This window comes from Annulohypoxylon truncatum (genome assembly GCF_022578515.1).
Source record: "Annulohypoxylon truncatum strain CBS 140777 unplaced genomic scaffold F4807scaffold_1, whole genome shotgun sequence".
Lineage (NCBI taxonomy): Eukaryota > Fungi > Ascomycota > Sordariomycetes > Xylariales > Hypoxylaceae > Annulohypoxylon > Annulohypoxylon truncatum.
This window is the reverse complement of record NW_025953787.1, coordinates 1,791,011-1,809,540: the sequence shown is the minus strand read 5'-3', so window position 1 is coordinate 1,809,540 and position 18,530 is coordinate 1,791,011. Positions and strand designations below refer to the sequence as shown.

General features: G+C 49.9%; 8 protein-coding genes across 8 annotated transcripts; 3 read left to right on the top strand and 5 right to left on the bottom strand.

Annotated features, from left to right (window-relative positions):
• Nucleotides 1-739: 739 nt before the first annotated feature.
• F4807DRAFT_19827 (HCO3 transporter family-domain-containing protein) lies at nt 740-3,649 on the bottom strand. Its single transcript, XM_047993780.1, has 4 exons — nt 2,869-3,649; nt 2,552-2,722; nt 1,933-2,486; nt 740-1,856 (listed from the first exon to the last, which is right to left on the bottom strand). Exons 1-4 carry the CDS (start codon nt 3,234-3,236, stop codon nt 898-900), a joined length of 2,052 nt encoding a protein of 683 aa, XP_047859594.1. The 5' UTR covers nt 3,237-3,649; the 3' UTR covers nt 740-897.
• On the bottom strand, nt 3,372-6,908 carry F4807DRAFT_466389 (ATP-dependent metallopeptidase Hfl; the record flags this gene model as incomplete). The annotated part of the gene is made up of 2 exons (XM_048002379.1): nt 3,372-4,880; nt 4,937-6,908. 2 exons carry the CDS (start codon nt 6,906-6,908, stop codon nt 4,063-4,065), a joined length of 2,790 nt encoding a protein of 929 aa, XP_047859593.1. The 3' UTR covers nt 3,372-4,062.
• A 732-nt stretch (nt 6,909-7,640) lies between these two features.
• On the bottom strand, nt 7,641-9,568 carry F4807DRAFT_466387 (uncharacterized protein). The gene is made up of 6 exons (XM_048002378.1): nt 9,128-9,568; nt 9,019-9,075; nt 8,878-8,948; nt 8,559-8,821; nt 8,188-8,273; nt 7,641-8,053 (listed from the first exon to the last, which is right to left on the bottom strand). The coding sequence occupies exons 1-6, from the start codon at nt 9,315-9,317 to the stop codon at nt 7,689-7,691; spliced, it is 1,032 nt and encodes a 343-aa protein (XP_047859592.1). The 5' UTR covers nt 9,318-9,568; the 3' UTR covers nt 7,641-7,688.
• A 1,593-nt stretch (nt 9,569-11,161) lies between these two features.
• Nucleotides 11,162-12,293, bottom strand: F4807DRAFT_19839 (DUF1531-domain-containing protein). Its single transcript, XM_047993782.1, has one exon. It carries the CDS (start codon nt 12,060-12,062, stop codon nt 11,598-11,600), a length of 465 nt encoding a protein of 154 aa, XP_047859591.1. The 5' UTR covers nt 12,063-12,293; the 3' UTR covers nt 11,162-11,597.
• Nucleotides 12,294-12,480: 187 nt separating this feature from the next.
• F4807DRAFT_455520 (kinetochore component CENP-S-domain-containing protein) lies at nt 12,481-12,924 on the top strand (the record flags this gene model as incomplete). The annotated part of the gene is made up of 3 exons (XM_048000740.1): nt 12,481-12,504; nt 12,571-12,694; nt 12,755-12,924. The coding sequence occupies 3 exons, from the start codon at nt 12,481-12,483 to the stop codon at nt 12,922-12,924; spliced, it is 318 nt and encodes a 105-aa protein (XP_047859590.1).
• A 1,455-nt stretch (nt 12,925-14,379) lies between these two features.
• Nucleotides 14,380-16,010, top strand: F4807DRAFT_405781 (uncharacterized protein). The gene is made up of 2 exons (XM_047996242.1): nt 14,380-15,244; nt 15,309-16,010. Exons 1-2 carry the CDS (start codon nt 14,796-14,798, stop codon nt 15,658-15,660), a joined length of 801 nt encoding a protein of 266 aa, XP_047859589.1. The 5' UTR covers nt 14,380-14,795; the 3' UTR covers nt 15,661-16,010.
• Nucleotides 16,011-16,133: 123 nt separating this feature from the next.
• Nucleotides 16,134-17,150, bottom strand: F4807DRAFT_405780 (Imidazoleglycerol-phosphate dehydratase-domain-containing protein). Its single transcript, XM_047996241.1, has 2 exons — nt 16,730-17,150; nt 16,134-16,597 (listed from the first exon to the last, which is right to left on the bottom strand). The coding sequence occupies exons 1-2, from the start codon at nt 17,007-17,009 to the stop codon at nt 16,185-16,187; spliced, it is 693 nt and encodes a 230-aa protein (XP_047859588.1). The 5' UTR covers nt 17,010-17,150; the 3' UTR covers nt 16,134-16,184.
• Nucleotides 17,151-17,269: 119 nt separating this feature from the next.
• On the top strand, nt 17,270-18,241 carry F4807DRAFT_19714 (uncharacterized protein). The gene is made up of 2 exons (XM_047993769.1): nt 17,270-17,661; nt 17,737-18,241. Exons 1-2 carry the CDS (start codon nt 17,365-17,367, stop codon nt 18,031-18,033), a joined length of 594 nt encoding a protein of 197 aa, XP_047859587.1. The 5' UTR covers nt 17,270-17,364; the 3' UTR covers nt 18,034-18,241.
• The last annotated feature ends 289 nt before the right edge of the window (nt 18,242-18,530 follow it).

The window sequence follows — 18,530 nt, the reverse complement described above, 5'->3', positions numbered from 1 at the left end:
ATCTACCTAGTTAGGTACCTATCTAGCTACACAACGACTTCACGATGCCTCGATGGCTTATCTACCTAGGTATATATTCAAAACAAAGCAAATGAATAACAATCTCAGGCAAAGTCATAAGCAATAATGAAAAAGGAAGGTCTGCCTCGAACGTAGTTGTTAGGGCAATACGTTCAACAACGGACAACGAGCAAGAGCCTCGAAGCTAATACATGGCACAATCGTCCATACGTATACCTATCCATTTAATCAGTACACTCTTTCTCACCACATATGCAACGTTCCTCATCTCAAATTTTCAATGCGAATCGCGCTCCAACCCTTCCCAGGACTTCTCACAGAACCCCAACGTGTTACGCCACCAACGCGCTTCGCGAGCCCTAACATCTTCGGTATTGATCCATGTGCCTGCGAAGGATCTGGACTACCGCTTTTCCAATTTATGTCAGACTACGCCGCCGACCCAACTTGTCACGATGCAGAAAGTAGTGGATGTGAAAGCGACGGTGTTACTGCGCGAGGATCTCCAAACGTCTCCCAACAGGTCGAGCCTGTATTGGGCCAACCACCAACCCAACTAGACCTCTAACGTACCTACCTACGTAATGATCCCACTAACGAGATCAGGGGCAGGACTAGAAACCTCTGAACGAGAACTAAGGACCTTCCAGTCCTAGACGATCGTCGCGAATATTGTCTGGGTACAAGAAACGAGGCATAATGTCTATCAAAACGCGTTATCTACCTATCTCCCAAAGCGGAGGACTCAGTACAACCACATCAAACGCAGTATTCACAATCTCCCTCAACTTTTATGTATCCCAAACCCCAACCAACAAGACCCCTTCTATACCAACCCAGGTCACGTAACGTCACGTCTACAATTCGCCTACTCAACTAACCCACATCCCTCGCCACACTCCGGCTCGCCTGCCCCCTCCTACTAACGCCCAAGCGACTCATCTCGATCCCGACGTCCTCAACCACCCGGCCGCGGCCTTCCTCAGCCAACACCTCCTCGCTCTTCCTTCTCCCGACCGCCTCCGCGCCCGCACCCGTAGGACCCACCACAACGCCCTCGCTCCCACTCTCCGTGAATTCGGTCACCGTCCCCGTCCCCTCCCCAGCACCGTGTCCGTGCCCGTGGACGCCCTCCGCCGCATACGAGCCACCCACGCTCTCCATCGTAAACGGGCTCGCAGTCGGCGCGTCCAAGATACCCAGCTCCTGGGGAGTAAACACCCTCGGCAGCAGCAGCGCGCGCACGGGTATGAGCGCGAGGATGACGACGGGGAACCCGACGGCGGCCACGGTCTGCGTGATAGCGAACGTAGCGCCGAAAGCCGCGATCTCGATTCCCACAAACGCCCAGACGGCTGCTCTGCGGCGGATCGCCGCGAGCGGGTGCCCGCCGGGCGTGAGCGCGCGGTCCCTGAGCAGGAACAGGAGCTTGGCCGTGATGCCGTTGCCCTCGAGGGCCTGGTATCCCATGATGAAGAAGAGGCCGGCGAGCACGGCCTGCGGGATGAGGTGCAGGACGACGAGCAGGGGCCCCGTCATGGTGCCGAGGGTCAGCAGGCCCTGGGCCAGGTTCGAGACGCGCTGCTCGACGACGTGCGTGCGCTTGAGCGCGTAGTGGCCCTTTGCCTCGCCGTTGGTCTCCTCGGTGTCGGCGACGACCTTGGTGACGCAGAGCGATTCGGTGTGGAAGGGCGCTTGCGGGATGAGCCCGTTGGGGAAGGGGAGCCCGAGGAGACCTGCGACGCCGGTTGTCAGGCCCAGGAGGAACAGGTCCCAGTGGAAGCCTGCGGGTTTGCGTAGGGGGAACTCGGTTCCTTGTGCGATGAGGGATGATACTATTTACTTCGTGAGCTTCCTAACTAAGACCTGTGTTGATTTACCCCGAGTGGGAGGAAATCCGGCCAAGCTTACCGTTATGATCAAAATAAAATAAAATGGTAAGCAAGACCGCGAAAGGTATCGCAATAAATACATCCCCAACGTCAATTTCCCAAAAATGAACAAGCCAGCCCCTATCAGCAGTAGGGAAGAAAGCCGCACTCGTAGGCAACCTCTCAAGCTCAACCGTCTTCATACGGCCAAGGTGCACGAACCCGGTGAAAAAGATGACTGTAAGTGGTGTACCGTAGTCTTTAAGAAATACTCGGACAGGGTGTCGGAAGAGCGGACTCTCTCCCAGCTCGCCGCAAGCATACGCGATCATGAAAACGAGTAGAGCCACCATGACGGATAGGTAGAATGGCGAATCGTCGCCGAAGCGCTCGAGCACCTGGACGCCCTTCTGTAAGTAGATGAATGCGACGTAGAAGCCGAAAATATCGCACGGAAACCGGGTCACGTAACGTAGCCAGTTGCAGGCATTAGTGACGGCAAGAATCCAATGGAACACCAGGGACCAAAGGCCGATCCAGGTCATGAAAGCCAAGTAGTTCGTCCCAGTGGGCGTCATTATATCGTAGACCGTGCTAGATACTTCCAATTAGATGTGATACTTAATGCTGATATAAATAATAGGACGAAAAAGACGTACTAATTGAACACCGTGATAGGACCGGTAACTCCCACAATAACCAACGGTTGACAAGCAAGTATCGCAAACACCACCGCACCTAGAACCGACGCCAAAAGCACTTCGTTCACACCATACTGCATATTTGTCTTGGTGAACATGTCGAGCGAAAAGGCGAGTGCGGGAAGGATACTAGAAGGTTTAGTCAGTTCATCTCCTATTCCGGTGTAACGAAGGTCTACGAATTCTCAAGAATCCGTCGACGGAAACTTGACAGTAAAACCCCAAGAATTGTAAGCCGAGAAGGGAGAATAGGAATAGTGAACGGGGTCCCGTACTTCGCAAAATACATATAAACCGTCGACGGCACGACGCGGTAATCCCAGGCGTCGCGCCAGTCGCTCCAGTAGTACGGCGCGCGGCGTCGCAGGTCGTTGACCATGCCGCGGAAGAGGCGTATCTTCCACCAGCCGTCGGGCTCCTGGCTAGCGCCACGTCGTCGCTGTTCCGTGCCGCCGTGACCGAGGGTAGCAGAAGTATTACGCGACGTCAGCAGGGAGTTGACCCAACGCCGGATGTGCCCGCTCGGCGACGATCCGGCCCCGGCCCCAGCCCCAGCCCCTCCGGGTTCGGCTGTGCCGCCGCGACTGCCCCCGGAGGAGTGCATCGCCGTCGGGAAGGTCAGCGAGTCGGCCGTCTGAGACATGGCTCGCGGGATAACTGGATTTCCAATTGGGTGGGACAATCCTATTACAGCCAAGTTGCCATCCGTATCTATAAAAGCGAAACCTATTTGTAAATATTGACTGATGTGGACTCAGCTAGGTTATTTAGGAACCAAACAAAGAATTACCCGGCCCAAGGGTCTCAGCTACGGAAAGAGAAAGATTTCCAATAAAGTATTAGCCAAAATGAAAAGCAAGTCCAGTCTCAGGCAATGTCCATATCTAAGAGACACGTCGGGTGATACCCAACTACCAACAACCTCAACGAGTAAATCAATGCTCATTCGCGAAGTGTCGAATCGCCGCGAGTTGCTGTGAAAATACCTACCAATAGTTTATCCTAAACCGGCGGTGTATCTACCGCTTAAAAGTCTACAGGTGCACAATTAGCTAATCGAGGATGTAGATAACCTTTCCATGGTTCCGCGGTTATTCTCTACTTGGTTTAGTTCTACCTCGACCCTTGCCGGGTCGTTTCCCCACAGCAACCAAGAGAACCGCAACCGGGGGGGCAAATGAGGGAACGGGAGTGCGTCATCGGCACGTTCGTTGGAGCTCTGAACTCTGAACTCTGGTTTTGTTTCTTTTCTTTTAACGTCCAAACGCCAGTGCCTTGCGATTATGAGACTCTTATCTGGTATTGTACAGTATGTGCAGGTCTCGGCATCATTGTATGCTTTTCCCCTTTCTCGTTAGTTATAGAACATACATTGAATGAGTTGAGAGCTTCGAGTCGTCATAAATCATGACAATAGCCCTCGACAACTCCCGTCCGTGATATGAGGTCGTATATACAAAAGGGACCCGTTACCTCCCAATCTCGCCGTTGCCGTTGCCGTTATCTTCCTTAAATAATGCAGGACTAGAAGGAGGTTCCGGAGCATCAGGGAGCTCCGGTGATGATGGTGGTGGGGGCGGCCCCGGTGGCGCCTTACTGGCTTCGCCACCGAAATACTTGGCAAAGTCCTCTCTATCATCGAAAGGTCGAGGTCCTAATAATCGAACCATGTCGTCTCGAACCAATACCTCCTTTTTCAACAGCTCTTCCGCGATGATTCCCACTTCCGTTTTCTTTTCTAACAGGAGATCTTTGCACTTCTTGTACGCCTGCTCAACAATCCGTCTCACTTCTGCGTCGATCGTTTGACCCGTCTGTTCCGAGAAAGGCTTATACACCCTACTCTCATCGTTCCGGAAATGTAGCGGGCCGACCTTGTCTGACATACCCCATTTCGTTACCATGGAAGTAGCCATTCGGGTTACCTTGTCAAAATCGTCACTAGCCCCCGTAGTCACCGTAGTGAAGTGGATTTCTTCCGAGATTCTACCTCCTAATGTCATGGCCATTCGATCCATAAGTTGCTCTTGACTCATTAGATACGCGTCTCCTGGCAAGTACTGCGCATATCCTAGAGCCCTAGCTCGAGGTATGATCGAAACTTTCAATAAGGGATCGGCATATCTGAAAAACCAACCGCAGATAGCGTGCCCTGCCTCGTGATAGGCTACGGTCCTCTTCTCTTTCGGATCTAAAACAAGCGACTTGCGCTCCAGGCCGCCAATGACACGCTCAATGGCATGCTCAAAGTGCGCCAGTGTGACTGACGAAGCACTACTTCTTGCGGCTATTTGACACGTGAGCTTACAGCATTGAATCAAAGACATAGCTGGATAAACATACCAATGAGGGCGGCTTCATTTACACAATTTGCAATATCCGCACCGGCGAAGCCTGGGGTCAGAGATGCGAGTCGGCCACTTAGATATTCAATTTCCTCCGTAGTTACAATCTTCTTAAGATAAACTTTGAAGATGTCTTGCCGTCCTTTCATTGTCGGGGCATCAATGTTAATGTGCCGATCAAAACGTCCAGGTCGCATCAAGGCTTTGTCTAGGATATCGACTCGGTTGGTACCAGCGAGAACGACAACTTGGTCGGTAGTGTTGAAGCCATCCATCTCTGTGAGGATTTGGTTAAGTGTGGCTTCTCGTTCGTCGTTACCTCCGAACCGTTGACCATCTGCACGAGATCTACCAATAGCGTCAATCTCGTCGATGAAGACGATGCATGGGGTATTCTTGCGTGCCGTGGCGAAAAGATCTCTGACCCTAGACGCACCGACACCCACAAACATCTCGACGAACTCTGAGCCGCTTACGGAAAAGAACGGTACACCTGATTCACCGGCGGTGGCTTTTGCAAGCAACGTCTTACCTGTTCCGGGGGGGCCAGCAAGAATTGCGCCGCGCGGAATCTTTGCGCCAAGTTTCTGGAACTTTTCTGGCTTCTTGAGGAAGCTGACAAACTCCATAATCTCTTGCTTAGCTTCGTCCATACCAGCGACATCTGCGAATTTGACCTTAATCGCCGTCTCGTGGCTAAAACGCTTTGCCTTGCTCTTGCCAAACCCAAAAATGCCGCTCGACCCGCCACCAGCACCAGGACCACGCCGGGAAGCCCAGATGAGCAGGCCGACAAGCGCTAGCGTGGGCCCGAACGCCAGTACGATGTTAAAGAGCGGGTTCTCGGCAGCATAGCTCACGGGTATTCTCTCGCTTGTAGGGATTCCGAGCTCGTTCTGAACGTCTTCTAGACGCTTTTCGAAGGCGTCGGCAGAGGCAATAGTGAAGTAGTAATGAAAACCAGGGCGAGCCGCGACCGAATCTGGATATATCGATTGCGTCGCATCCCGATTTAGGTCGACGCGGACTACGTGACCTTGAATGGTCATTTTTTCGACGAGGCCCTTCTCCAAAAAGTTCTTCCTCATCTCTTGCCATGTGATCTCCCGGCCATTACTCTCGAATAAGGCGTTATAAAGCCAAAAGCAAACAGCCGAAGCCAAGATTGTTGTTATCCAGTCGTTTCCCTTCAGAGGATTATTTTGGTCGGGTGGAGGGGGACGCGGTCTATTCGGGTTGTTCGACTTAAATCCATTAAAGTCCCTTTCGCCCTGTTTGGAGCCCTCCTGGTTTTCGTGTTGTTCCTGTTTCGACCGTCGCGATGTTTTCTCGTCCTCCCGAGACCTGTTCGAGTTAGTGCGCTTGGACGCAGTATCCTGAGGCTTTTGGTTGTCCATGTCGTCCATCTCTTCCATGCTGTCCATGCGTTCCTTAAGTTGAATAGCCCAGGTGTTGATAACCTTCATTGCCCTACCAACATCTGAAAGTGTGACTGTTCCGTCTCTTGCTTTCTTGATCATTTCCTGTATCTGCGCTGGCACCCCCGTTCTTTTCATACTCTTGAGTATTTTTTTATCAATAGTCTTGAGACCCGGAATGTTCCATTCGAGCATTTTCAGCTCCTCGTCGGTGAGATACACCCAGCCCTCTGGTAGTGGTGGCCTACTATCTTTTCCTTCAAGAGGTGTTGTCGGTGCCTCTCCCTTAGTTGGACCCGGCGAGTCGGAACTTTGCATTTCGGGCTTCGAGTCGGGGTTTTTAGACGGAGGCGCTCCATTCTGGCTAGTTTTGTTGCTAGTGTCGGAATCGTCGGGCTTCTTGTCGGTATAGTAACGAGGACGTTGGGTTACCCAGGCAGACTGCGAGGTGCGTAAGAGACGGGTTGTTCGTATACTTGTGCGCACGGAAGCACTGAGCGAAATGCTAGCAACCCGCGCGAGACCGGCCGACCGCCGCAATATGCTTGACATGCTGGGCGGCAGTGGAAGCTTACGACTGACTCGGAGGGGTCGCAGAGGAGGCGAAATATTTGGCGAATGCGGAAGATCAGGAAAATGTCAAGTGCCCGGATGCCGTGCTATCTTATGAGGACATAAGACGGCAACCGCCAGTACAGCGGGCTGAAAGTGCGTTGGCTGAAACCCGACTGCAGGCTGCGTCGGGAATTTGTTCGTTGTATGTATGAGGTTAGAAATTGAATTCGGCTTTGCGCTGACTGATTCGAATTAGATCCAGTGGATGGTGATCATTCGAAAGCTTCTTCCCCACTAACCCAATTGATTTTGGGTTAGTGCGCAGGTATCTGCTCAATTACGTACCAATGCGCACGTGATCTCACGGAGCTAACGGACTTCCGTCAGATCAAATTTATGCACTCCACAATACCCAGTCAGCCGGTACACAACTTTGTGCATACCTATCTATGGCTTACAGCACTTCTCTATCTACAAAACCCCCCTTTTACGTAGTTGATACCTTTAGTTCACCCATGACACACACACACACACACACACACACACACACACACACACACACACACATCTATATAGTAGGGAGGTAATTATCCCAAGATCGGACCAGTCAATCAACACAGCCTAGGTACCCAATTGATAGACTTCCAACGTTTCCACATTCAATAAGAATCAATGACAACTGCATCATAGCAACCCATTCTCCTTAGAAAAATACTGAGTCATTAATCATCAATGCAACAAGTGGCAGGGTATACTAGGTATAATAAAAATACAATGTCAACTCAAACTCCTCTCTAACCTCGTTGGAACCCTTGAGGAAGCCATGGCCTTGATCGTTTCTGGCGGAGGCCACAGCCGGGATTCTTCGTCTTGGCTGTCCAGACACCTACTAGCCTCGCTCAGCGTGGACATGTCGTAAGACTCATCCTGTCCTATATTCCGCCGCTTGAGATTCTGCCTCTCTATGTTCTTCTGCTCCACCGTGTCAATCACTCGCCCACTTTCCGGTCCGGACGACGACGTCCCAGAGCCCTTGCGTCCATACGCCAGGAGCGCTGGGAGGAGTCGGCTGAAGAAGGGACGGACTACTGGCACCGATGCGCATACAATACCGAGGTTGACTTCGATAAAGCAGAGTATCACTGAACATTCTAAGGTTAGTAACCATTGTTGTGTGATAATGTTGAGCATAGAGCTCAAGTCTTCACAAAGGGGTTGTTGTTCTTTTTTTTTAAGAAAAGAAAATCAAGGCGTGATATCTATCCCGTATACTCACTGTCAGGTACAGCATCCCAATCATAGTCTTCACTCGCTTCCAGAACGGGTATGTATGTAACTCGTTTGAGAGCAACGCAGCATACGCTAATAGCCTATTAGCACTCATGAACTACATCCCAAATAGAGAGGGAAATGCAATCCACCTACACAATTCCCGTTGCAAAAAGTAATATTACCGAAATCTTTTGTCTTCTAGGGAGCTGCATTCGAATCACCAACGGTATTGGTAATAATAAAATGATAATATCGATTCCGATATCTGCCACGTGTAAGCAATCTTGCCATGAACGTAAAGCATCACTTATGACGTACTATAAATATGTCAGTCTCCGTAAGAAATGTAGTGGGAAGGAAGATTTCACTCTATACCTTAAGCTACTCAGACTTATGTAGGCGGGATAGGAGTCGTAGCAGTCGGCATCCAAGCTTTCATCGACGATTCCCTGAAGTGGTCTGCAGGCCAGCGATTCAACCAGCGCCGCCGTCACCGAATAGGAGACAATTGTGGCGATACATATATAACAGGTCCAACGAAACCACATGTGCGGCGCGAGCCTCAGATATAGGACTAACATGGACATCTTGGCAAAGCTGACGCTAAAGATGAAACTAAGATAAGCCAGAAGGCCATACTAAGATGAGCATTAGCTAGCGTAGAGAGAGATCACGAGAAAGCTGTAATCATTACCAGGCGTTCGCCGATATGGTAAGTATCCTGCAGGATATCCCAGACGTGATATGTGAGGCCATGATCGATGTCTATTTGAAATACCGAATTAGACAACGAATAAGGGCTAGCCGTTTCACAGAGAAGGCCGGAATCTCATACCTTTCTTTACAAATACCAGCATCGCAACCGATATTATATACGCGGCAATGACAAGCCCTTCGCCCGATATCAGTTTAATAGCTTGTGAATCGGCATGTCCCTTACTCACAGTCATCAAGTTCAAGCTTCTTCTTGAGCATGTAAACCCTCGTATAAAGACGAAGAGCGAGAGCAATACCGGCAATGATTGTCGTCGAGATACCGGCGGCCATCAGGTCACCTCGGCGCGTCGGTGGATTGACCGGAGTGCGGACCTGGCCTGGTGGAGGTTCGGCATAGTAGAGCTTACCATCGCTCATCGTGAGAAGCTTGGCCGCTGCCAAGCAGGAACTACTTGGTAAGTTGAAGAAGCGAGAACCAGTATATCTACAGCATCTCAAAACCGGAGTGCCGATGTCGAACTCAATATAGCAGCGGTCTGGCGAGGGATGAACCGGCGGGTTGGCACAGGATTATTAGATCATGTCTCAAGGAATCCCGTAGCCTTGGCTATGATGGTCTGATAGGCGTGATTCGTGTGATTCGCTGGCATGCAGCAAGCCAGTCAGCCCAGCCAGCCTGCCGCTTCTGCGTGAAGGAGGCGGGATGATAGGATTTTTTTCGTCAATAAGGTGTTGCAGTTGTTCATTAACTCTTATGCATATGCATATTCACAAATAACTATCGAGCGGCTAAAGTAACCCATGTGAAAAAAATATCCACCAGTCCTTTCCCAGTCCGTTGACAGGTCCCGGGCCTTAAGTTGACCACCATTATCGATCAGCCATAGGCCTTCCCCGTTTTCCGGTGGGTAAACCACTGGCCACAGATCTCGGTCGACCACGATATTGACATCGCACTTCCCCTCGTCTGCTCGTCACAACCGGGTAAGGAGGCACAGGAGGCACATGGCGTTTTCTCCAACACGGCGCAATACATTTGTGGCTTGCCAAGGATGATATTAGTTAAGGGAGGATTATCGTTACGCGCGGCGAGCGTTGACTCTTTCCCCGTTTATCACTCTTCACCTCACCGCCAAGCACGCTTAGGTCGCCTTGGCGGTCTACCAGCTTACCTACACTACACTATTTGATACCGCTAACTCGCCCAGGCTAGGTGTGCTTTTAGGCCTCCTTCACTGCCTTAACCTCCCAAGAGACCGTACATAGGAAGGTTTCTGTTTGAGATAAGATCGGTGCCGGTGAGGGTTGGTGGTACGTATTATTATCAACTGAGCCTTATGGCATCTGGTGGGCCATCCACCACTCTCCACTGCTATGCGGAACTAGACATCTGCAATATATGTATGTACCTTCAATATTTTAGACACCTAAGCAGAAGATATTTGTCCTATTCTAGCTTATACTAACTAATTCCTACGAAGTGTTCCGTTGTCATTGGTCCTCTAGTCTTTAGTCCTGGTATTTAAGATGTATTAATATCAATTTACCATTTACCAGCTCGTGTCATCCTATGATAGTGAGAGCTTCAAGAAATATACGCTCGGTCCCCCTTAGGGACCCGACAAGACGGAACCGGGTAGTACGAGATCATAGTCAAGACCAAACCAATGTACCCAAGATGCTTATTAACCTAACAAGCTACCAATTGACGACTACTATACTCCAGACGACGTTTGTTATGCAACTAAAGTATACCCAATCTTCAAAGGACCTGGACTGTATAGGATCTCGGATACAATGCCTATGTTTGCGCAGACTTCGATGATGTTGTTTGGTCTCCCATGTAGTACCTCACATGGGGCCTCTCGATTTCCCTCTTATGGTTCCAATGCTACGAAGACTAAGAGCGGAATTGCTGCGAATATGAGATGGAGTCCTGCACATGTATGTATCGTCTTTAAACGTGGTGACTTGTCCGACCTTGTCCGAAATATCCACCTCTTCTTACGCTATAGCTGACACATAGCAATGAGGATCGGCTTGAGCAATAAGTCAGAGAACCGGTCAATCAAGGGATGACCCAGCGGTGTGACGGCTGAAACGCAAATGTAAGCCGGAAAAGGAGACTTAAACGTGATTCACGATGGCTTAAATGATACGACGTTTCCTATGCTGACCTTGTCGAGCCTATGCCTACCCAATATATCTCTTCCAATCACATACTACCGCCGCGATTCCAATCACCCAATTGTGAAACACGAGTAGAGTAGGTAGCACAGCCGATGACCTTTAAAGGCGTAAGATGAGACTCGAGTCCGGGTCTGCTTGCATTCGTATTTGATTCGGATCGTGCGTATGCTACCTTTCAACTATAGTATCAGGGCCCGGCAGCATATAACTCCATTGCGCATTAAGTTGAGGAGAGTTGCACAGCATGGAGAATGTCCCGATCATATGTAGACGCCAACGCACGAAAGGTTAAACACAATGTCTGGGGGACCCTCGATTAGGTGAACTGGATATTTGTCAGACTATGCAGGTCGCCCTAGCAAAAGTCGAGTTTCCAGGATTCCATTTGCAAATTTATCCGAATAGCGGTAAAACAGGCGATCTGACCGACAAGCATCTTGGGGTTTGTAAGCCGCGATAACGAAACGAGCCGACTGCCCTCCGGCGTATCGGCACGATGCATCGAATTCATCCGACGAGGTATTCCTCGATGTCCTTATCCTCCTCATCTTCCTGCAGCTCCTGAAGTCTCTTCTCTTCGGCGTCCAGTAGCTTCTTGATCATGTTTCGCTGTCGCTTGCGAGCCTTCTTTCCCCAATCCGAAGCCGTTGTTTCCGCCTGCTCGTCATCGTCGCTGTCATCGGGGACGCCGATTTCGCCGCGCAGCTGATTGGGAGAAATTTGCGCCTGTCGCTCTTCCTCTTCCTTGAATTGCTTCTCAAGCTGCTTCTCTTGGTGTTTGGCGCCCAATTTGATGATGTAAGGTCGGAGCAGTCCGTATGCGCCGACGATGATGACTAGTCGAATCCACTGCTTTGGCGTCATAGAAGTGAAAGACTCGCTGACATTGTGGGAGAAGCGATCTTTGACCAGCGTGAATAACTGGTTCACGGAGTCGAACAGATGGGCGACGAGGTCGACGAGTTCCGACATGATGGGCTAATGATTCTCGTTTCTGTCGCAGCTGATGGGTGATTTGCAGAACGATTCGCGATGCGAATCTGTGGTAATAGTAGGATGGAAGAAAGTTGGGTATGACGAGTAATTATTGTAGATTGCTCATGACAAATAAAATACTCGTCGGAAGCTTCGGTATCGATTCACGAAATCGATAATAATAAACTTGAGGTAAAATCAAACAAAAGATCTCTGTACAAGAAAAGGCCTCTTGCAGTACCTAGTACCCCAGTAACCGCACGCACAGGCCCTCGTTAAAGTGGTACTCTCTTTAACCTTAAATGGCCCGACGCGTCTGACGTAATTTAGACGCGTTCAATCATTGCCCGTTATCATCACCACTAAACCTAATCGAAACACATTTGCGATTCTCAGACGAGCCAGTTAGTTGACTATGGCCGGCGAATCTGAGGATGAGGTACGAGAGGTTAGATCATCATGGAAACGTCCAATGGGAAGGAAATCAGCTAACTTATGATAACAGCAACTAAAAGCTGCGTTATGGTTTGCAGTGGGGAAGATGGTCGATGAAGAAACCCTACGGAGGAATAGGAACGTCACTCCCCAATTCATCGGAGCTTTGACTGAGATGGTCTGGGCCCAAATAGGTATCCCTTCAGATCTATCAACTCTAGGAATCGTTTGTAACAAGGGCTAACATGTCCTAGAAAACGTCGCTTTGGACTTGGAGAGCTTCAGCCGCCATGCAGGACGGACTACTATCAACACAGAGGATGTTCTACTCCTAGCCAGACGGAACCAAGATCTGCACGCAATCATCAAGGATTTCGTAGATAAGCAGAAAGCCGCAAAGGCAAAGGGCAAGTCGAAGAGATGAATATAGGCGATAAGTACCAGACGATTTTACATCTGCTCCTGACCTTTTGGGTCTCAAACATACAGACATGTTTCGATCACGAATCTCCGTCATCATACCTATCCCATGACCTATCAGCACGGGGTAGAGCTAGGTGTTAAATGGAATCTATATCCAGATCAATAACGACTCGCGAAGACTACGATACCGAGGAAGAGCAACTCGCAAACTTCCCCTTTGAAACGACTGCTAAGGCGAATGGGATAAATGGATATGTACAACTTACAAAGAATATGCCATCAATACGGTACCCTAAAAGCCATTCTTCAACCACATGAATGCAACACATTGATGAAAGACTCTTGGTGGATTTTGCATTAGGCGTTAATAACTCGAGAAATCAAAGGCTCCTAACAAAATCATCGTGGACAACTTCTAGAGGTCGCCACATGAAAGCTCAAAACTTCCGTTAGTCGACTAAGTGATCTATTTTTGTCACCTTAGGGCCAATTCGTCACAGCCTAGCCTCATTGTAATGTCTTGCAAGACAGCCAAGCTGAAAGTTGCAGGAACAGGGCAATCCCGGTGTCGAGAGCCACAACCTTCATTGTAAAATTCGACACTACAGGGACGTAATAATCCTCCATAAAGGCTGCCATTAGTTCGTATCAGCTCGAAGGGACATGTTTCGAATGGGAGTCTTGATAGCTCTAATGGTCGAGATGCTTCTACCTTTATTTCTCATAAGACTACTGGTACCTACTAGTCTAGGTAGTTATAGGGTCATGGCTATGATTATTGATAATGGATATGCAGGCTCTACAGTTGAAGAGACGGATAGGAGGAAAACAAGCGTGTGAATGAAACACCAAGTGGCCCATACACTGCCCGTAAGAGTCGTTTGACGATTTGAAGCTGATGATAGTATGTACATATAGAGCAGCTCAAGGTCAAAAGGGTACCAAGGTACACAAGCTTATAGTAATAGAGTAAAGTGGGACGACGTCATTCCGAAACTTAATCTTGAACCATCATAAGGTGACACGTGATGGTTCATTGTTAATGAACAGACAATTCAGACAGTTGTGGAAATAATGCAAAATCTTCACAAAGGAAAACCTAGAATATTCATGTGCGAATCCCCTTTTTTTACTTGTTTGCACCGCTTTTCTTTAATAAAGGCTACTGCCTGCGACGGAAGAGGCGGATAGATGACGATCGTCATCGGATGGGTCAATTGTTGAGTGTGGCTGAAGACCAGGGCTGCCACAGTAACTGCCACAAGCTATGACGATTTAAGGTGGCTTTGCAAGGTTTGTAACAAATCAGAAAGGTTACTGGTCCCTAATCCTTGTCAATATTCAACGTCACATCGGTAGATCGGCAATAGCGCAACAAGCTTGTGTCGAATTAAAAGCTGTGGAGGGGCAACTGGGCCCAGAACAGCCCCAGATTTCGAACGCTTCTGACCACATTCGTCATCGTCACGGTTAATTAAATTGATCGGATTCAGTAAGTAGAACTGCGTTCATCATCCGACCTTTTTCTAAGACCGAAGACCGTTTGATGTTCCCAATCGACGTCAAATCTCTTCCATTGATCGACGACCGCTAAATACGTAAATTGATACCCTACCCATTTTGCTCCATTTCTGTCCATTCGACCTACCAACCAACCTATTAATCCCATTCCTCCTCTCGCCCTTTGTATTTTGTTACTTCCTATACCCTTTTGTGACCAGACGTTCCCCGACCCATTTCGGAAGCTCTGGGTTTTTGTCGAACTCAACTCACCAACTCACCAACACACATTCGACATCGCACAACGTATCAATCGTGCGACTAAAATCTGATCGTGCAAGCAGCGAACAATAATCGACATCAATCGCCATCATGGGCGCGAAAGCGGGTTTCGCGCTCAAATTGCTGCAGTGGTTCATTCGAGGTATCCAGTTCTGCTGCAGCGCTCTCATCCTCGCCCTCTTCTCCTACTTCCTCGCCACCCTTAGTAGTCGTCATTTGACAATACCAACATGGACCCGCGCCGTTGAGGGTATCTCGGGTATCGGTGTATTATACACCATCCTCGGCCTACTATTATTGTGCTGCCTGGCCGGCCATCCATTCACCTCTTTCATCGCTATTGTCTTGGACATCTGCTTCATCGGCGCGTATATCTACGTCGCTAGTTCCGTTAGGGCCGGAGCTAGCAGCTGCACAGGCACCGTGGACACCGTCTATGGAAGTGGTCAGGCTGAGGATCTGATCAATGACAAACACCCGACGTACCGACAAGCTTGTCAGATGGAGACCGCATGTTTAGCCGTATCGATAGTTGCGATGTAAGATGCTCTTGTCCAATTCCGCAATTCCATTAACCAGGTTTACTAACTAAAAACCAAATAGCGTCTTCTTCGTCTTCTCTGCGCTTCTCGAGGTTGTACTCGTCCGCCACCGACGCAAGGAACAGCGATTCGGCCCAAGTCCAGCTAACAACTACACTTCGGGCTACGCTAGACGCCGCGGCATATTCGGTCTCTTCCGTCGAAAGCGAACTGCCACTGCCGAAGAGGACCCCAATGCTTTGCCCGCGCACACCCAGCCGGATCAATTGCGCCAGAGCTACAACACCGAGGCTACGGCGGTTGGTCCCGAAGCCGGAACGTACAACAACAAATACCAGTACGACGGACAAGTGGCGTACCCCGAAACTGGCACGGCTACGACCCATACCACGCCGGCTGGTTACCGCTACTAAGCGATTCGGATCTGGTGGTGGTGGTGGTGGCGGATGCATGAGACTGTTGATGAACATGAACATGAACATGAAATGAGGGCGGATAGTGCCTATGAAGCAGATATGGACTGGAAGTGATGCTGTTCAAGGGTTCGGCATGTGGGATGATTGCTGCTCGCTGCTTCGCTGAAATCGGAATGAGGTTGCTGGATACGGTGGGGGGTATGTGGTTGCTTGATGATAATTCCGTCGCAAAGTTTGGACTGTTATCATAATGTGGATGGCCATTGCTGAGCCTCTGGATTTTTGGGGTCGTAACCAGGAATGCTGTAGTTATGTCAGATGAATCAACACGATACTTGTATTCGTGACACTTATGTTCCGTATTCACCTTCGATGCATATTATTGCCCAGGAAAACCGTAGGTATTGGAGAATAAGGCGTGCCACAAAGACGACATCCGATTCTATCACCCTTATAGCATAAGACAGCAGTTCTCATTAATGTTTCTTTGATATTATTCTCTTTTTACCTAACCACCCCACCTATACGCTCAAAGTCCCCTTCGTACTAGGCACCTCGCCCTCCTTCCCCGGTATCCTGCTCGTGGCCTGGCGGACCGCCACGGCGAGCGCCTTGAACGCGCTCTCGGCGCGGTGGTGGTCGTTCTCGCCCCGCAGGCAGTCGACGTGCAGCGTCAGCCGCGCCGCCTGCGCGAAGCTCTGCAGGCAGTGCGGTATCATCTCGCAGCTCAGGTCCCCGATCTTCTCGCGCCGCAGCCCCAGCTCGATCACGCTGTACGGCCGGTTCGACAGGTCGACCACGGCGCGCGAGAGCGCTTCGTCGAGGGGCGCGTACGCTGATCCGAAGCGCGCGAGACCCGTTGCGCTGCCGAGCGCTGTGGCGAAGGTGTATCCGAGCGCTATGCAGCAGTCTTCGGCGGTGTGGTGGTCGTCGACTTTAGGGTTTTAGTGTGTCTCGTCAGCGGGTCTGGTTCGTTTCCCCCAAGTTATTTAGGTATTTATAGGTGCTAGGTAGGACGGGGTGTGGTGTATGGTGGATGGTAGGTGGTGGGGTGAGAGGGTCGTACTGTGTAAGTCGCCCTTGCAGGCCAGAGCCAGACTCCAGCCTGCGTGCTTGGCCAGGGCGTGAAGCATGTGGTCGAGGAAGCCGATGCCCGTGTCGACGCTGATGGTCTGGGATTTACTGGACTGGCTGGCGTGGCCCTCGGCGACGGAGGCTAGCAACCGGGAGTCGGTGTCCGGGGGGAAGTCGCCGCCGTCGAGGTTCAGGGCCAGCTGGATCTTGGTCTCATTCGTGTCGCGGGCGAGCGCCGCCCACCGCTGGCTACTTGGCTTTTCGGAACCCATTTTCGGCGGGATTTTGCAGGAGCCGAATTGACTTCCGACTATCCAACTAATTTTTCAATGTTATCAAGGTAAGACCGTTACAGGTACGATAGGATTTAAAACTCAATCGACATTTTTTGATAGGCCGAGCATCGGCTTACATGCAGGGAAAAAAGCTACTGCGGGCGATTGACCAACCAGGACAAAGCGAATTACTGGATTTGGTTTCACAGGCTCAGGGCGGACCCCACCTGTGGAACCAGCCACTTCTATCGATAAGAGAAAAGTTCCCCAAAATATTTCTGTTCTGCCACCTACAGCACCTACAACCGCGAACTTCAAGTAATTCTCTTGTCGCAACTCCACGCAACTCAAGATGGCGCCCTCGCGAACGAAGACAGTCAAGAACAAACATGCGGCGAACAAGTCCGGCATCAGCTCGAGTAAATCGTCGAAGGGAGGCCCGCCAGACGGCGTGAGCAAATCGAAACGGAAAAGCCCGGTTGTTTCGAAGCAGGTGAAAGGGAAAACCCTCGCCGACCTAATCAAGAAGAAAAAGAAGAAGGTCTACACGGAGAAGGAACTAGGAATCCCGGAATTGAATATGGTGACGCCTGTTGGAGTTACCAAACCAAAGGGGAAGAAGAAGGGCAAGGTCTTCGTAGACGATAAGGTACGGCTGCCCATCTAAAAACGGGTAGACTTCTTGCGCAATTAAGAGTGCTAACGCATATCGCTGCGGGAATAGGAGAGCATGAGCACGATACTTGCCATGGTCCAAGCAGATAAAGAGGGCGAGATCGAATCCAAGATGATCAAGGCTCGACAGATGGAGGAGATCCGTGAAGCGCGAAGGGTGGAGGCGGAAAAGAAGGAAGAAGAGAAGAAGGCGAAGCTCGACCAGACCAAGGAATCCCTAAGGAGAAAGAGGAAGAGAACCAAACTACCTCACGACGACGATGCCGACGACGCTGTGGTCAAAGATGTCACCTCCTCCGGGACGAAGTCTACGAAACCGAAAAAGAAGAGAGTATCGTTCGCCTAGGAGAGTTAGATGAGTTTCTACATGACTGAGCGGCGTTTTGGCGTTGATTCGGGCTACTCCCGAGATAAGATGGACATTCATAGATGAGATTAACATCAAGGCATTTTCATGATACCCTGAACACGAAGTTGAGCATATCTCGGCATATATAATGTACGTGCATGGATTGATTTATAATGGATGTGCTTTTACCTTGTAGTTACACTAGATGTTGGATACGACAATGCGTTATCCTGTATGGCTCTTAAGAAGCTTGTAAGTGAAACTAGGTAGGTACCTCCTCAAGGCAAAACGGGCAGGATAAGTCATCAGGTATAACTACGTCCAACTTAGGTAAATTGGTGTTTCAAAGCTGACCTTTCATGTTGGAAAGGGATTACCATGTCATATGTGTGTATATTGTTATACATAGGTCTCTCACGCCCGCACATAGTTATAAATAGGTTCTCGTGTTCATCGATTATTCTCGATGGGTCAGTTTACAGTTCGATTATACA

Coding starts and splice junctions, on each gene's coding strand:
- F4807DRAFT_19827 (XM_047993780.1), bottom strand. CDS start 3,236: ATGTCTCAGACGGCCGACTCGCTGACCTTCCCGACGGCGATGCACTCC. Junction 2,723..2,868: donor GTTTATATGTATTTTGCGAA/GTACGGGACCCC, acceptor TAAACCTTCTAG/TATCCTTCCCGCACTCGCCT. Junction 1,857..1,932: donor ATTTTATTTTGATCATAACG/GTAAGCTTGGCC, acceptor CGAAGTAAATAG/TATCATCCCTCATCGCACAA.
- F4807DRAFT_466387 (XM_048002378.1), bottom strand. CDS start 9,317: ATGAGCGATGGTAAGCTCTACTATGCCGAACCTCCACCAGGCCAGGTC. Junction 9,076..9,127: donor GAAGCTTGAACTTGATGACT/GTGAGTAAGGGA, acceptor TATCGGGCGAAG/GGCTTGTCATTGCCGCGTAT. Junction 8,949..9,018: donor GCTGGTATTTGTAAAGAAAG/GTATGAGATTCC, acceptor TATTTCAAATAG/ACATCGATCATGGCCTCACA.
- F4807DRAFT_19839 (XM_047993782.1), bottom strand. CDS start 12,062: ATGTCGGAACTCGTCGACCTCGTCGCCCATCTGTTCGACTCCGTGAAC.
- F4807DRAFT_405781 (XM_047996242.1), top strand. CDS start 14,796: ATGGGCGCGAAAGCGGGTTTCGCGCTCAAATTGCTGCAGTGGTTCATT. Junction 15,245..15,308: donor GCCGTATCGATAGTTGCGAT/GTAAGATGCTCT, acceptor AAAACCAAATAG/CGTCTTCTTCGTCTTCTCTG.
- F4807DRAFT_405780 (XM_047996241.1), bottom strand. CDS start 17,009: ATGGGTTCCGAAAAGCCAAGTAGCCAGCGGTGGGCGGCGCTCGCCCGC. Junction 16,598..16,729: donor CTGCAAGGGCGACTTACACA/GTACGACCCTCT, acceptor AAAACCCTAAAG/TCGACGACCACCACACCGCC.
- F4807DRAFT_19714 (XM_047993769.1), top strand. CDS start 17,365: ATGGCGCCCTCGCGAACGAAGACAGTCAAGAACAAACATGCGGCGAAC. Junction 17,662..17,736: donor AGGTCTTCGTAGACGATAAG/GTACGGCTGCCC, acceptor CTGCGGGAATAG/GAGAGCATGAGCACGATACT.